Here is a 15,775-nt window from a genome sequence, read left to right on the forward strand (position 1 = left end):
CTGAAATCCGAAAAAGAGGTCACTATAAAAGTCACAAAAGATATGGTAGCACTCATTGAATCGGGAAATTTGACCGTTAATATGGACGGATCGACTAAAAAAATCCCTACCTATAATCGGTTAGCGTTGACCTTTTTTAGTCAACCTTGCAGTCGAAATCCAGGACATATGGTAAGCCTTCTTAAGCATTTTCCAAAGAACTGTAGTATTCCACCTCCGTGTTCCTCTACGTTCTTTTTTTGACCTTTTCGAAAGTTTTCTCGTAGGACGCCTAATGTCATCTTTGAGAATTTGACCTCTTTTTTAATGTTGGTTAAATACATGTTAAAATTCAACTGAGAGAGGAAATTAATACTCAACTCATGTACGTTGCGGCAGGTATTTTATAACAATTTTTCCCCGATTTTACTAAGAAAGGAAATTTTAAAAGTGTCCTCTTTTCTGATTCCCAAAATATGGTAACCCTGGTGTTATACTGCACACGTCGTAGACCGCCAACTAAACGTACTGCTCCATTTCTCTTACGTATACAGTAGTAGTTATTTCGACGGGCTTGCATAGCAGGTAGCCCAAATCATATCTTCACATGACCTCACCCTAAACCTGTCTGAATAATACAAAACTGATTTAAGGTTAGACGTGAAGTAAACACACACCAAGTTATCCTTTTTATCACAAAACCCCACATGAATGAATCATCAATCTGAAAAAATAAATTTGTAGTATATGCCACACACCTGCATTCCGGTGCTACATTGCAAAGTAGCGATGTATTACTTGTCCAATGTACATAATTTCCTAAAAATAACTATGGTAGCATATTGTTAGCATTGACATGACAATTATATGTTCAAGGACTGTTCTGCTAGCATCAAATCTGTGCATCAGGCTGCTGGAAGACCAGTTCGATTCCTTGATTTCAGAATAGCGATTATTCATGATACTACGGTACGGCACCACCGCTCATTCATTGCTAGTAACCTGCACTGCACTTTCCGCTAGCACTTACGGAACTGCCATATATCTGTTCTCAAACACACCGGAATAAAATTAACTCTAAAATGATGGCTGTCACATGAAGTCGTCCATATCGTCATACATTGAATAGTCCGCGAATTCGTCCTTGGAACCCCCTTTTGTGCCGCCCGCAAGCTTGGCTTTACTTCCTTTTTTGCCTTTCTTTTGCTGCAAAATGCGAGAGCAATGTAACGCCGATGCCATACCAAGAAATTGGCTAGGCTCGATTCGTTTTCAATTTAACCTACGTATAAATGAAACATATTCAGCGCCACGTTGAGTACTCCAGGCTGTATAACAATTCGCAACTAGGTCACTAGTTGTTTTTGAATCAACCTTGGTTACCTTCAACAACTATGAAACGATGACACTGGCGAATTATGATATAATAATGTTGGTTAGGTGTCAATATTATTATGAATGTAACTTTGAAAGCTTTATTCAAATTCCCTATCACAGATAAGTTATTGCTTTATTTAGGAATAATAGACCGACAGCCTGACACTTACTCTTTCTTGCTTCGCCTTTTCGCTTTGCAAGACATTGAGTGACGATGTGATTTTTTTCACAGACTCCGCGTCAACTGGAATAATAGAGTCGCTATGATTCTGATGGAAACAAATATTGTATGGAGAAGGACAAGGGTTAAAATTAAACGAAGGAAAGGAAGTACAAACTGCCAGCACAGACCAACATCGGGAGTAACTACACTTTAGAGAGGGGTATTTACTTAATTACTCATATCATTCCTTGGTGATGAGGCCCAAAAAGTAAATTTAGTGTATTAGACATAAAATCCCTGCTGGTATGATTATATATCTTCCGTAACACGAGGTTGAAATGACCACTTTCCTAACCGAGAATTGGGCTCACTACAGAGAATATTAAAACATGACCATCAAAATCCATTCAATACCATTATCAGAGAACAATAAATGGATAAACGATTCGGAACAGCGGCGTAATCAAGTTAAAAGACCAGCCGAAGCATACGTACGTGATAAGCAAGCGTCCCTGAACAGCGTCTCGAGGAAAGATTGGTAGTGCGGCGAAGATTCAATTTTCGAAAACTTTTCCGTCATCATTTTTACCAAGTTATTAAAGTCCTCCTTCGTAGAGGGATTCATATTATCGATAGTGACTGTGTTGAGATCGGCTGCCGTTACGCCTGCGAGAGACAAGGAACACAAAAATGAAGCTGAAGTCACGCACAGACAAATCAAGAGACGGAGAAATACTGGTACTACAGAAACATCTGACAAATGCACCGATCCATGATACATTTTTCTCACAAATAGATGCACTCGAGCATTACTTCAATCTTGACGCCAGGATACGTCATCATTACTTGTGTCACTAATATCTACGAGCCACCGCCTTCTTACGCTGAGTAGGTTGGTCGTTAGCCTATCTTGTCCTTATATATTTTCCCACTTTCTAGTTCATTTACTTCAGTATTGTCTATTGTTTATTCAATTTTATGCCAATGATGTATTCAACTTGTTCTGTTCCGTTCTATTGTTGTTATTACGTTCTTCAACAATAACATCAACAATTTGACACAGTTCAGTAGTTTGAGTAGCTAAAATACAGCCCCTCAACCTGGAAACTGTATTTATTCATACACATGGAGACAGACAGTAGTGTAGGTATATAAGAAAACTACATAATGGATAGATCGTAATCACGCGGGTGCACAGGTAGTTAGATAAGCTGTCCGATGTGGCTAGCAATATATGGTAGCTACCAAACCAGAGTTTTATTAATTTTCAATTTCTACGCGGCTTTTGGATAGATATTAGTTATCATCAGATTGGACTTCAAATTGAATATTCAATTAGAACATAGTTTGGATTTCAAAACATTAAAACCGCTCCTGCAACCACGGCACAACAGCAGTTCAAGACATAACTGGTATGACTCGCACCATTGGCGTATCTCAAGAAACTTGTGAACCAGAGATGAGCATAGAATGGGATTTGAAAGAAAAAGGATTTTACAATATATCACTTAATTGAATAGGATATGGATTCACGAATACTGGACAAGCTGGATTTGGACTCCAGATTTCCACTGATTTTCAATTTCCAAGCGACTTTCGAACACAAGTCCAGCCATGGTGAAGATATCGCAATATACTCACCGAACGTATCTTTGGCAACCTCCAAATCTGACTCTTGCGCCAATTTTTGTGCCCGCAGTTTATCAGCCATCTTTTCTTCGGGCGTTTTAGCCGCTTCCGCAGCGGCCGCCCTCCTCTCTTCGGCGGCTCGGGCCGCGGCTTCTTCCTTCTCCTTCAATTTCTTTGCGAGCGCTTTCTTCTTGCTCACTTTCGGCTCCTTCTTCTCCTCGCCTGTATAAAGAGCGATGAATACGGATTTTTTGTGCAAGCTTGTTTCATCTTGCAAGGTCTACTTCATTAGGACTTGCGATAAGGACAAAATCCTCCAATCGTTTTTGATCTCTAGTTATCAGCTCAGAATTCAACCAGGGCTGTGGAGTTGGCTTACTTTATCAACAACTATAACTCCGACCCCTGAAACTCTAAAGGCATCGACTCCAACTTCGTTAACTTTCCTCACAGAATCACCAACTTTCTACATCAGGGGTGTCAAACATATGCCCCGCGGGCCGCATCCGGCCCCCCAAGCAATTCCGAGTTCAATTCCGAAATTCTTTTATTGTCCAGCACAATAGTAGGCCTATATAAATGCAGGAAATACCTTCCATAAATATTCCCTTAAGACAGCAAATGTCGACCATGTTCATAGGCCACAATATTACCACGGCAACTACGGAGTTGTGGTTTCACTCTCTTCAATTCGAGAAGAACAGAATTGCACACTGAGTTCAGATTTTTATGAAAAAATTATATGCAATTGCATTATATTATATGCTATTTACATGGAAAATATATTGGTTACACAAATATAGAATTCAAATATCTACGATCGCACTGCTGAGTCACTTCCCAACCAGTAGGTCCCCGGACTTGTGAAGCCGACTTGTGATTTAATAATACATACATCCGAGTTTACGGTTAAATATCTTGTATTCCTCACAGCGCATACACTGTGCTAATGGCAGATTACGACGACAGAAAAGGGAGTGTGGAAATGTGATAACTTAGGTCGTCGTTAGCGCCACTGTTTTATCGACCCTGAACTGTAGTCAACGGGACAATCATCGTATTTTGCAAATTACATTGTTCGCGAATAAATGTGTTGCAGTGTTGGGATCAAGTCACTATCTTCGAGTCACAAGTCATTCAGAGTCATTGCACAATTTGACTCGAGTCAAGTCAAGTCAATCGATTTTTGAAGGTGACTCGAGTCAAGTCAAGTCACTCTATTTTAGGAGGTGACTCGAGTCAAGTCAAAATTCAAGTCAAGTTGCCTTTTCGAAGTATGAAGCATGATTATGATTACGTCATTGCATTTCGCTAGGTGTCTGGATAACAGATTGATTGGTCATTGATTCTGAACCGATGAACGAATATAGAGTTAATTGTACAATGTACATGCAATAAGGGGCTGTATCGCTCACATATACGTAGAACTGTTAAACTACGCAAGTAACTGCATAGCCTCATTTTACAGTTACCAGCCAAGATAGAGAATCGAATTGATATGATGCAATACAGTACCCATTTATACGTATTTATATGATACAATTCGAGTCTGCGCCAATGGTGGAGGAGCATATATTATAAACTATATTTCAATTTAAATAAAACAAGAGGTTCGGTTAAGGTATGAACAGAGAACATAAATAGATATTTTGCTATCAAATTGCTTTACTACTAGTTTACCACACCGTAAGCTGTAGCTTCGATCACTCCATTTGTGGTCAATATGTGAAAAAATATTGGAGGCTCAGTAAAACGCACGATCATTGAATGATCGGTCGCTCTCATGGGTTACACAAGTGTTTGGCTAACAAATCCGAACATATGCACGATAAGGTGATTTTTACTTGATGACTTGAAATTGACTCGTGAATTTTGCTCCGAGTCAATCCACATTTCTGATACGCCGAGTCTAGTCAAGTCGTACGAAAAGGATGGCTCGAGACTGACTCAAGTCAAGTCATGACTCGAGTCATCCCAACACTGACATGCTGGTACTTGCTAGAATAGAAACCCTATGAACCGTGTATTATCTATATGCTCGATAATAAATTATTCCAGTGAAAAGAATGGACACATGGTCCCATTTGGGAATCATTTGACTGGTCCGGCCCGCGGGCGATTTGAATGCTTTAATCCGGCCTGCGGCGCAATTCCTGTTTAATTATAATTAGCGTCCAATTTATAAATATAACATATCATAAATTATGGGACTTTCTATAGACATATGAGAACATTCAACTTGATTGCAATGTAGTTTAGTCAGAGTCGAGAGAAGTTTAACGAACACTGATTCTGACGATGTAGATATCAGTTTCATATCTACAAGTCTGAACCCAAAAGCTTTGGAAAAATCTGTGACACTTGACTCCATTACCAGAGAATTTACTGATACTCCGAGTCCACAGCCCACCTACCCTAACTAATCCACCAATTAAAAATGGAAAAAGACAATGTGCCATCATCATTCATCAAGCCAATATATTGACAGATTTAATTGTAGGATCTTACTCCGAGTTTCTTTCTCCTTATTTTCATCCTCGTCATCGTCCCAATTATCTTTTATTTCATCCTCTTCGTCTTCTCCTTCCCACAGATCAGATTTGACCGGGGCCTTTTCAACGGAGGGAGGCTCGAAATCTTCAGCGTCTGTGCCATATTGTTAAATTTTTAGAGACCGTAGTTTGTAACTTCTTTCAAAACTTCAAAGTCTATACATTCTAGCGGGGAGTATTCATGTTATCTCAAAATATACTAAATGCAAATGTTATTATTGAAGCTATGAAAACATGAACACATTTCGAACAAGTACAGAGAAATTCAATTAGGTTTCAAAATAGCAGTGTTGGGATCAAGTCATTACATTCGAGTCACAAGCCATTGCACATTTCGAGTCAAGTCAAGTCAAGTCAATCGATTTTCAAACGTGACTTGAGTCATGTCAAGTCCCTCGATTTTTGGAGGTAACTCGAGTCAAGTCGCGTCAAGTCACGACTCAAGCAAAATTGACTTTTCGAAGGATGAGTGATGATGCAAAGTCATTACATTTTGCTAACTTACTGAAGGGCACATCAATTGACCATTTATCTTGAATCAAATAACGAATATTAAGATAAATATACATGTAAAAATGTGTTGTGTCGCTCACGCACACAAACAACTGCTAATATAATATGCGAGTAACTGTAGAGGTACATGTTACAGTCTGTTATTATCAACCAATATAGAGGATCGAATACAAAGTCTCGAGAAGTTTAACAAATTGATGTGGTACAATACAAAACCCATCTACACATCCGTGAGAATATAAACGGATACACTATATATTTATTAGATTTAAATCATACAGGAGCGTTGGTAAAGGTGAGCAATGCGCAATGTAAGCACTAGGCCGTATAAGAAAAAAAGATATGTTTTTGTTAGATTAAACTATTGCTGTACTACGACAACGTAAGCTGTGATCGTTTCATTTGAGGTAAATTTTTCATGATGTAACAATGGAGAATCAGTTAAATGTACAATCAGTGAATGATTGGTTGCTCTCACAAGTGACACCGGAATATCGCGAACAACCCGAACATATACATAAAATAGGGTGATTTAATCGACACCGTTTACTTAATGACTTGAAATTGACTTATAAACTTTGCTCCGAGTCACGAGTCAATCCACATTTCTGAAGCGCCGAGTCAAATCAAGTCCAGTCATTTTTGCAAAGTGACTCGAGTCATTCCAACACCGCAAAATAGTGGATGGACTCGCGGAACCTTGTACACTGAGTAATATTATGTGATACACATGCAAGTCAGAAGTCACGATACAGCAGAATATGAATAAAATTGTTATATTACTATAGGTATATAGGTATTACGGTAACTTCACCAAGTAATCATCTAAGATTAATATCATTTTACGCATATTTCAAGGAACATTGTAAATCTTTACACGGTCTTCAGGTAACATGTACAAATTAAAGATTTCATTACCCCAGTCTGCCATTATTTCTGCCAAGAACTCGGTGAACGTCTGAAAGATAGGAACGCAAGTTTATTGCAAATCAACATTCTGACTTCAAGCCCATATTGTGGATGTTCTCAAAATGGTTTCAAGGATAGATAATCAAACTCGTATTGTAGGCATGACTAATCGACCACCCAGAGTGGAATCGGTGGCAACGGCACACGCAACGTCATGCGAGCATTTGTATCTGATCACGCCGATTAATGAATTATGCTGACGTCACAAAGCGATAATAAAGTCCAGATCCAGAATAAAGCGCTTGCGCTTTACAATGAATGCTAGCAAGCGTGGCATTTGCGCAACAGCGAATATACGGCATAACCCTAGTCTGGCGTATACCAGGTCTATTTTAGCACATTGTGTCGTTTAATAAGTAATTCAGTATCGAATCAGTGCAAAAAATATTTCCGTCACGCGGATGAAATTTTCCAATCACGCAAGAAATCCGTCTGTCACGCACAACATGTTGTCGAAAACAACCACTGATTCCAGTCTCGTCGACCACTAACCATGGGTGCTGATTCAGATATAGCCTTATGCTTTTCCGATCAGGCTCGGAGGGTTATGGGTTCAATATAGGTTAGCGCCTGGGTTCAGTTTGAGGTTAAGATGGGGTCGGGGATACAGTTTCTCAGTTTGAGGTTAAGATGGGGACTGGCATAGGTTGCAAAGAGGCTGGATAGGGGTTGACCTTTAACACAACCATAGACCATATGGTAATCTATATTTCCGCAATCAGTACAAGAGCAGCCTCCAATTTAAACACGTTTCATCAAATTTACACAGTGAGTGAAAAAAATAACACCATATACACGTTATCGCCATTAGCAACTGTATATATAGCAAGTCGCTCTTACCTGCGAATAATGTTTTGACGAGGATTTATCAGACGAATATTACAAACTCTCTGAAGCAGACCAACACTCTTTTAAGCATCAAATTCAAGGTAGATAGATTGAATAAACGACACCCCTCTGTACACTCCCACTCCAACGTGTGTCACTTTCGCAATATTCACGTACCACGGAAACTGGAATTAGATAACTAACCTACGGATAGATGCGCAACACGTGATTCACGGTTAAGTGATGCGACAGCGGCAGATTTGTTGTCGCTTCATAGCATGAAGCGGCAACGTAATTGCTAATCCCATATATGACGACCCGGGCGCTCAAATTAAACAAAGTTGATCTTATTTGAAAGCTACAGTCGCGCTGATTCTGATAATATACATTAAACTTTCATCAAAGCAATGGAACCACCCCGAAATAGCCTTCAAAATCTGAAAATCGGCATTGTTCTAAACAATCGCAACGGTGCAGCACAATGACCATAACAACGGTCCTTGCGTGACTGCGATTGTTTAGAACAATGCCGATTTTTAGACTTCGAAGGCTATTTCGGGGTGGTTCCATTGCCCTGATGAAAGTTTAATGTATATTATCAGAATCAGCGCAACTGTAGCTTTCAAATAAGATCAACTTTATTTAATTTGAGCGCTCGGGTCGTCATCTATGGGATTAGCAATTACGTTGCCGTTACATGCTATGAAGCGACAAAAAATCTGCCGTTGTCGCATCACTCAACCGTGAATCACGTATTGCGCATCTATCCGTAGATTAGTTATCTATACTGGAATGCGACAAAACCACTGAGCTCCATAAAAAAGAAAGACGGGAACTGCAGAGCCAATCATTTACGGTTGTATGCGAATCTATCGTAGTGACTATGCTGGTAGATTTTTCACACTTTATTAAACCGTGGCACGTGTTTTCTTTGATATATGCATCTCATGATAAGAGAAGGAAGTAATTTTTTGTCTGTAGCAAACACAACACAAGAGTCGAGTCAGCCATGTATACATGCTTATTATTTTACCCCACCCTTCTGATGCACATTGCACAGCCAGTCATTGGACTCATTTCAATTATCTCCATATTGTTCATTGTACTGTTGGCCTGTTCCCCTACTAAAATACTTGTACTCAGCACTATATAGGGCAGTGGTTCCCAACCTTTTTGTCGTCACTCCCCACCTCAGATTTATTGCAAGTCTTCATTCCGCACTACCCAAAACTATAAGATTATCTTTCAACTTTTGTCGTTTCGGAGCAGCTACTTCCTTCTCTTATCATGAGATGCATATATCAAAGAAAACATGTGCCACGGTTTAATAAAGTGTGAAAAATCCACGCAAAGACACACAAACACACCAGTACGCAAGACAATCGCCTACAACTGCAACATAAAACGAATTGAGAATGTGAACCGATACCGGTAACCCCTTAAAATTTAGCGAAAGCGTTATTTCCACTGAGCTATATAAACTCTGGAGTGCGCTATTCGCGATATTTTCGTGATACATCGCAATGTGATTTTCGATGTCTACATTCCACTGGTAACGGTATTCGCGTATGTGTCTCCGTAAATATGTAGACTAGTCTAGATCTTAGATCGAATTCGATCATTACAACGATGTAAATTGCTATGATTCTATAATGGCAATTATGGTGACAAATCACCCCATACGAGTAAAACATAAATTATGCTATAAGATGAAACAATAATCGAATTTGATTCCTCACAAATATATTTTCGGCATTTTGACGAAAGTTTTTGGACAAGAAAAAGATGTATTCAATATATGTTTCAGCACAAGATATGAACAAATACAATTTTGAGATAATTAGGATAACAAAAAGATATCCGAACATGTCCAAAATATATCTCGTGTTTGCTGGGCTATCCTGTATATAATGTGTAACAAATGCGTCGCCTACTCCCCACCAGAAACCATTGAATTCCTTACCAGTGGGGACAGACAGATTATATTTTTATCTGCCCAAGACCCTCATACAATGTGATATACAAGACCCACAATGCTGTGTAGAACAGATAGGGGAATGCCGAACGACCATGCCAGTCGGTGTATCTTGAAATGGCTTCCACTTCGACCTAGTGCCCGCGATGTCAGAGTCTTCTCCGATGTTATTCATTCTTTGTTGGTCATTTTTTCCCCACCGGTTGGGAACCACTGATATAGGGGATAGCCTACATGAAGGCAAATTGGGCAAACTACTATTTGACAATTATCAGGGTCGAACTGCCGCGAAGGGGGCCCAAAAACCGAACTGTCTTCCGAGGACGCCAAATGTCCTCCTTTTTTGTAATTAGTCCTATTTTATTACGTTGATTGTTCGGCGAGAACACGGATAACCCAAAAACGTCGATATCGCACAAAATACACTTGAAAATATGTTGTGCGAAGGATGAGCTGTTTTTTGGTGTCGATTTGGTAAAATGAACTTTTTTTTAGTAAACTCTACCAGCGATCACCAGTGTAAATAAAGATATCCCGATTTAATGTCTGTTGATGTTCCTTGTCAAAAGTGTCCTCTTTCTCGGATCTCAAGATATGGTAGCCCTACTTTACATGAAAGGCCTGTCGGAAACGGGGGTCTCCATAAATTTTTTGGAGGGACTGGCGAAGTGCTGTCCTGATAATGACTAGTTCAGTGGTTCCCAACCGGGGAGGAATTCCCCCTTAGGGGGAATTCTTGCAATTTTCATGGAGGAATTCCACTTTAGAATTGTAACGGATTTACCAAATGTATTCAACCAGTTATATCCGAACGTATGCTCCTTATGGCTGTTTTTGTGCTGTTTAAATGTAATTTGAAATCTCTTTTTCACATACAAATTCCTCCTTTTTTTAACTAGTTCAGATGTGCTGCAGTTCGCAAGACAACTTTGGAGGCCAGCGACGGCCTCTCAATCGAATATATCCTAAGCGAGCAAATGTCGTGCCGAATCTATCACAAGGCCGTAAGTGAAAGTATTTATCTTATATTCTCAGGTCAGCATTTTCAGACAGTGACAAAATTTTCCAACGTCATCGATTCAAGTCAAAGAGATCGCTAACCATGCTTTATTTTTTAGTGAACAGCTACCCGATCGAAAAAAGACATGTTAAACTTGGTGTAATGTTGCCGAAACGGAATGGGTGTCTTAAATTTCAATGAGCTCCATCAGGAAATCTGACCACGTGTATATATGTTATATATCAGGGCTGTAACCAAGTCACGAGGCTCCGAGTCACAATTCAATCTCACTTTCATAGTTTTGAGTCAAGTCGTGTCATTTTCAATTCATTATTGAGTCAAGCCCGAGTTCAAGTCACCAAGCAGAGGGTCGAGTCCGAGTCATGGTATTATGAGTCCGAGACAAGTCATTGTGTTGACTGATCAGTTTCCAGTTGAAGTCTTGTTAAACCCACTTTTTATAACTCTGTTTGGTGATATTGAATGATTTGGATTTATGATATACTAATTTTCCTCACCTTGATCAGTTTCTTGTCGCATTTTCAAGTACCAGGACCAATAGACGAAATTCCAAGAGGGTGGTCACTTTAATGTTCTTCGAAATTACAATGAAATGTCGGTTTTGGTCGTCTTATAATCTCGAGTCATATAGCTTGGCTCGAGTCATGCATTATGACTCGAGTCCAAGTCGAGTCATTAATACACAGATTGTCTCGAGTCGAGTCGAGACGTTTCCGTATTTTGAGAAAATGACTCGAGTCAAGTCTATAGTCATCAGAAAATGGTGACTCGAGTCGGATTCGAGTCTGGTCAACCCTGGTATATATGGAAGCAGTGGCGGCTCGTCCTATAGGGCAACTGGGGCATTGCCCCACCTAAAATTCTGTTCAATAACAATTCCTTACCATTTATAGACGCACCGAAATCACAGCGAAAATCGTATTCTTCTTGTCCTTTCGCTTGTAAATGCCCATATATAGCGAAGTCTATGCGAAAATCGAATTCTCTTCCGTGTTTTCGCTTTGCGAATGCCTAGCAGGGGCATGCCCCGTAGCGCTCATAACAAGCTTTCACTGTCTATTCTCTCAAAGCCGCGCACAATAAAGAAACGGTGATTTACTCTCTCCTATTCAGAAAATTACCGAGCAACCGGGGCAACATAGCCTAGTTGCCCTTAAGGTGTGATGTAAAAATCGTATCTATATCTGAACTCGGTTACCGTCATATGCGTTGAGTCGATCTTTGCTGGTATAGGTCGATTTTGATGGTGTTTCACTCCATGATAATTCTTGAAACTTGGTATGTCATGTCGTGATGGTGGTATTTAACACTGTCCTAAGTTTCAGGGTTTCTACTCAAAGTGTAGGGTAGTAATTCCGTTTCCGAAGTTGAGTGTGCGCGGATCCGTCATTTATCGCGAACAGATTTTACTCAAAAGCCGGTATTGGTGTCCAACTGTCCATTGATTTTGACGATGTTCCATACCGAGATCGGTCATGACATTTGGTACGGTGAGTCTTAATGTTAGTATCGAACGCTGTACCAAGTTTCAAGTTTGTCACTGAACTGTGTTAGTGGTAATTTCGTTTCCTAAGTCGAATGAGAGCTGACTCGTCATTTATCGCAAACATATTTTACGCAAAGCCGGTATTGGTCTCCATTGATTTTAACGATGCTCCTTAGCTAGATCCGTCATGAGCTTTTGCATGGTATGTCTTGATTTTAGTATCGAACGCTGTGCCAAGTCTCAAGGTTGGTACTCCATGATTCGGGCAGCAATTTCGTTAAGGTCGAGTATGGTAGAGATGTGCGCTGATCTGACACTTAGCCTACCTAACGCATTGCGGATTTCACGCAAAAGCCGGTGTATCTGTGTTAACGCTAACTGTGTTCCATACTGAGATAGTTGATGAGATGATGATATCATGAAACGGTTTACTAACATCCTCGGTTTGCATTCAAATATTTAGTTTTATTTTATATTCTTCAATGTCAATTTCACCGTGCAATTGTGGCCTTCAGGCCATTTGCTTACAATTACAACCCCTGTCAAGCGCGATAGCTGTTTCGTTTTCGATGGCGGCTAACAGCTGATCGCTTGATCAGCCTATTCCTCAGTAAATTTTACGCAAAATTCGGAGTTGGTCTGTTCGTATTAATTTTGACAGTGTACCATACCGAAAACGGTCTTGAGGCTACTTCTCGATGATTTCATGTAACAGTGTACCAAGTTTTCGGCTTTCAATCACGTATTTATTCGGTAATATATTTTCCAAAGGCGATTTTGCAGCAGACATATAGACTAGGGTTACCATATTCTTCCAGCACAAATTCCGGACGCTCTTTAGCGCCCACTAGTGGATTTCAAAATGAGGTATTAGCACATTGTCGATCAATATGACGTCGCACCAGCAAAGTTTTGTCTATCGACTAGATGTGGTTACCACCCGGTACAGGAGTATGTGGTTGTGTGTTGTAAGTTGTAGCCAGGGCCGAAGCCACATTTTTTCAGCCCCCTCCCGCCCATATAAACACTGATCTTGAGCCCACCATAGGGTATTCGGTGCAACTTCTGAGGGCTTACTATATGCATCTAGTCGTTAAATGATTTGAATGAATTATGACTCGAAACTGATTACGTTCAATATCTTCGCGAAAGGCAAACTACCCACGGCTTCAGAACCACTATCTTTGAATAAAGCATCCAAACCGACTCTATGAATATACCAATATCTTGTAATTGCGATTACAATTAGACTTATTTCTGTAACTGAATGTTATTTTTCCATAGTAAAACCAATACATGTGATACTAAATCGAAAATTCCGGACATTTAGGCATGTTTTAGAAATTCCTCCCGGACGTAGTTTTTACAGTGAAATTCCGGACATGTCCGGGAAATTCCGGACGTATGGCAACCCTAATATAGACTAGGGTTACCATATTTTTGTGGCACAAATTCCGGACGCTCTTTAGCGCCCGCTAGTGGATTTCAAAATGAGGTATGAGCACATTGTGGATCAATATGACGTCACATCAGAAAAGCTTTTTCTATCGACTAGAGGTGGTCACGATCCGGTTAAGGCAGGGGTCACCAACCCGGTGCCCGCGGGCACCAGGTAGCCCGCGAGTACTAGATGAGTAGCCCGCGAGCCCATTCTAAAAATAGGTGGAATAGCATCATTTACCAATATTCGTCAGATTATTACCAGTGAGCTTTTGAATACATAGATTGATTGATTCAGCTATTCTTGTTTAAAATTAACACACTAACATGTAACTTACATATATAAACACTTAAAAATATCTTCAATTACAATTAGTAATATATAGATGTATGTGATAGAATCACCAGAAATTCAAGATACGGCGCAGTGCCTATACAAGCGACATGACGGAATGCCGTCCACGGTCTTCTTGAAATGGTGGGGGTTCCGTTACGATAGCTCGACGACCAGGACAATGCCAAAGTAGTAAACAATATTACTATTCGGAGTCAGATTGCCGTGAAGTACTAGCAGATTTTCAATATCTGTATACCCATTACGTATTGCATCTTTTGGCACAGCTTGTTTCTGTTACACTCAACGCAGTTTAATATACAATGTTTCTAACTTTCTGTAATCGTTGCTACTGTCCGGTATAATGAAATCTTGTCATTTCTGGATGCTGAACACTTGAAGATTGAAATTGTAACACAGCAAAATGACCCCCACCTCAGTCTGCAGCAAACGTTTGGTGCATTGTTGATACGGAAAAGTACAGTGTATGCGCAGCAGCTATATAGGTTGCAAGCGTCTATGGTTCAACTTATCGTTGTATATCAGCCTTTTCGGACATGAACTTCATCAAAAACAAACACAAAACACGCTTAATTAATGCACATCTGGAACACTCACTATAGGAATTGCAGTGTCAAGTTAAATACCAGAGTACAGCGCACTAGTCGATATCATACAATGCCAGGCTTTCCACTGACTGCTATAGAAACAGATAACATGATGTCCAGTCCTGCCCAGTGCTATGAATATCAAAGCGGAAATTCAGTGTGACACGGGTAAACGGCGGGAGTAGATAGTAGCCCGCCGCTTCAATCATTACGCAAAAGTAGCTCTCGGTTGCAAAAAGGTTGGTGACCCCTGGGTTAAGGAGTATGTGGTTGTTTGCTGTAAGTTATAACCTTGGCCGAAGTCACATTTTTTCAGCCCCCTCCCGCCCAAATGAACACTGATCTTGGACACACCATAGGAAATCGCTGGCGGCTTATTATATGCATCTGGTCGTTAAATGATTTGAATGAATTATCTCAATAATATTGGTTATTCCGAATATTACTATATAATTTTGATTTTCTCTCCGCCCACATAATCAGAGTTAGCGGTAGAGCTGGTGAATGATGATGACTTCGAAAATGCAAGGAGCCTAATTGTACATCGTTTCGTCATGTTCAATTGTTCATGTCACACGAATAAGATTATTTATCAGCCTAATACCGGTGCGCACTGCTCCGCTGAGCTGTATAAACACCGCACACCCGGTGGTTTCCAGCTTTTTATGGTCGCGACTCCATTTCCAATATGAAAATGTTCCGTGGCCCAGCTCAAAATTTGATGGGCTGATTACTAATTAAAGGTCGGCACATTTGCGCAGACTTACTCAAGCCTATTTTGGAATCTTACTAAGTTCAACATCTTCGCGAACCCCAGAATAAAGGCAAACTATACCACCAGGTTGAGAACTACTCTCTTCGAATAAAGCATCCAAACGGTCTAAACCGACTCTACGAATAT

General features: G+C 40.1%; 2 protein-coding genes and 1 long non-coding RNA gene across 3 annotated transcripts in view; 2 read left to right on the forward strand and 1 right to left on the reverse strand.

The window, feature by feature from the left end:
- The window catches only part of LOC145446089 (acylcarnitine hydrolase-like), a 282,243-nt gene that overhangs the window by 33,841 nt on the left and 232,627 nt on the right, over positions 1-15,775 (forward strand). The gene's annotated exons all lie outside the window — the stretch shown is intronic.
- On the reverse strand, positions 656-8,190 carry LOC145446022 (eukaryotic translation initiation factor 3 subunit J-like). Its single transcript, XM_080324208.1, has 7 exons — positions 8,023-8,190; positions 7,132-7,171; positions 5,657-5,794; positions 3,161-3,370; positions 2,015-2,185; positions 1,527-1,600; positions 656-1,185 (listed from the first exon to the last, which is right to left on the reverse strand). The coding sequence occupies exons 2-7, from the start codon at positions 7,142-7,144 to the stop codon at positions 1,072-1,074; spliced, it is 720 nt and encodes a 239-aa protein (XP_080180334.1). The 5' UTR covers positions 7,145-7,171; positions 8,023-8,190; the 3' UTR covers positions 656-1,071.
- LOC145446024 (uncharacterized) lies at positions 1,597-2,626 on the forward strand. Its single transcript, XR_013917176.1, has 2 exons — positions 1,597-1,739; positions 1,943-2,626. It is a non-coding gene; the product is annotated as an uncharacterized LOC145446024 (long non-coding RNA).

The sequence above is a fragment of the Botryllus schlosseri genome, chromosome 9 (genome assembly GCF_051294905.1).
Source record: "Botryllus schlosseri isolate E-star chromosome 9, Bs_hap1, whole genome shotgun sequence".
Taxonomy (NCBI): Eukaryota; Metazoa; Chordata; class Ascidiacea; order Stolidobranchia; family Styelidae; genus Botryllus; species Botryllus schlosseri.

What these genes read in the sequence shown, in the direction of transcription:
- LOC145446022 (XM_080324208.1), bottom strand. An exon ending in GGTTGCCAAAGATACGTTCG is followed by an intron (nt 2,186 to 3,160) that starts GTGAGTATATTG and finishes TGTCTCTCGCAG; the next exon opens with GCGTAACGGCAGCCGATCTC. An exon ending in AAAAGGCGAAGCAAGAAAGA is followed by an intron (nt 1,186 to 1,526) that starts GTAAGTGTCAGG and finishes CGCATTTTGCAG; the next exon opens with CAAAAGAAAGGCAAAAAAGG.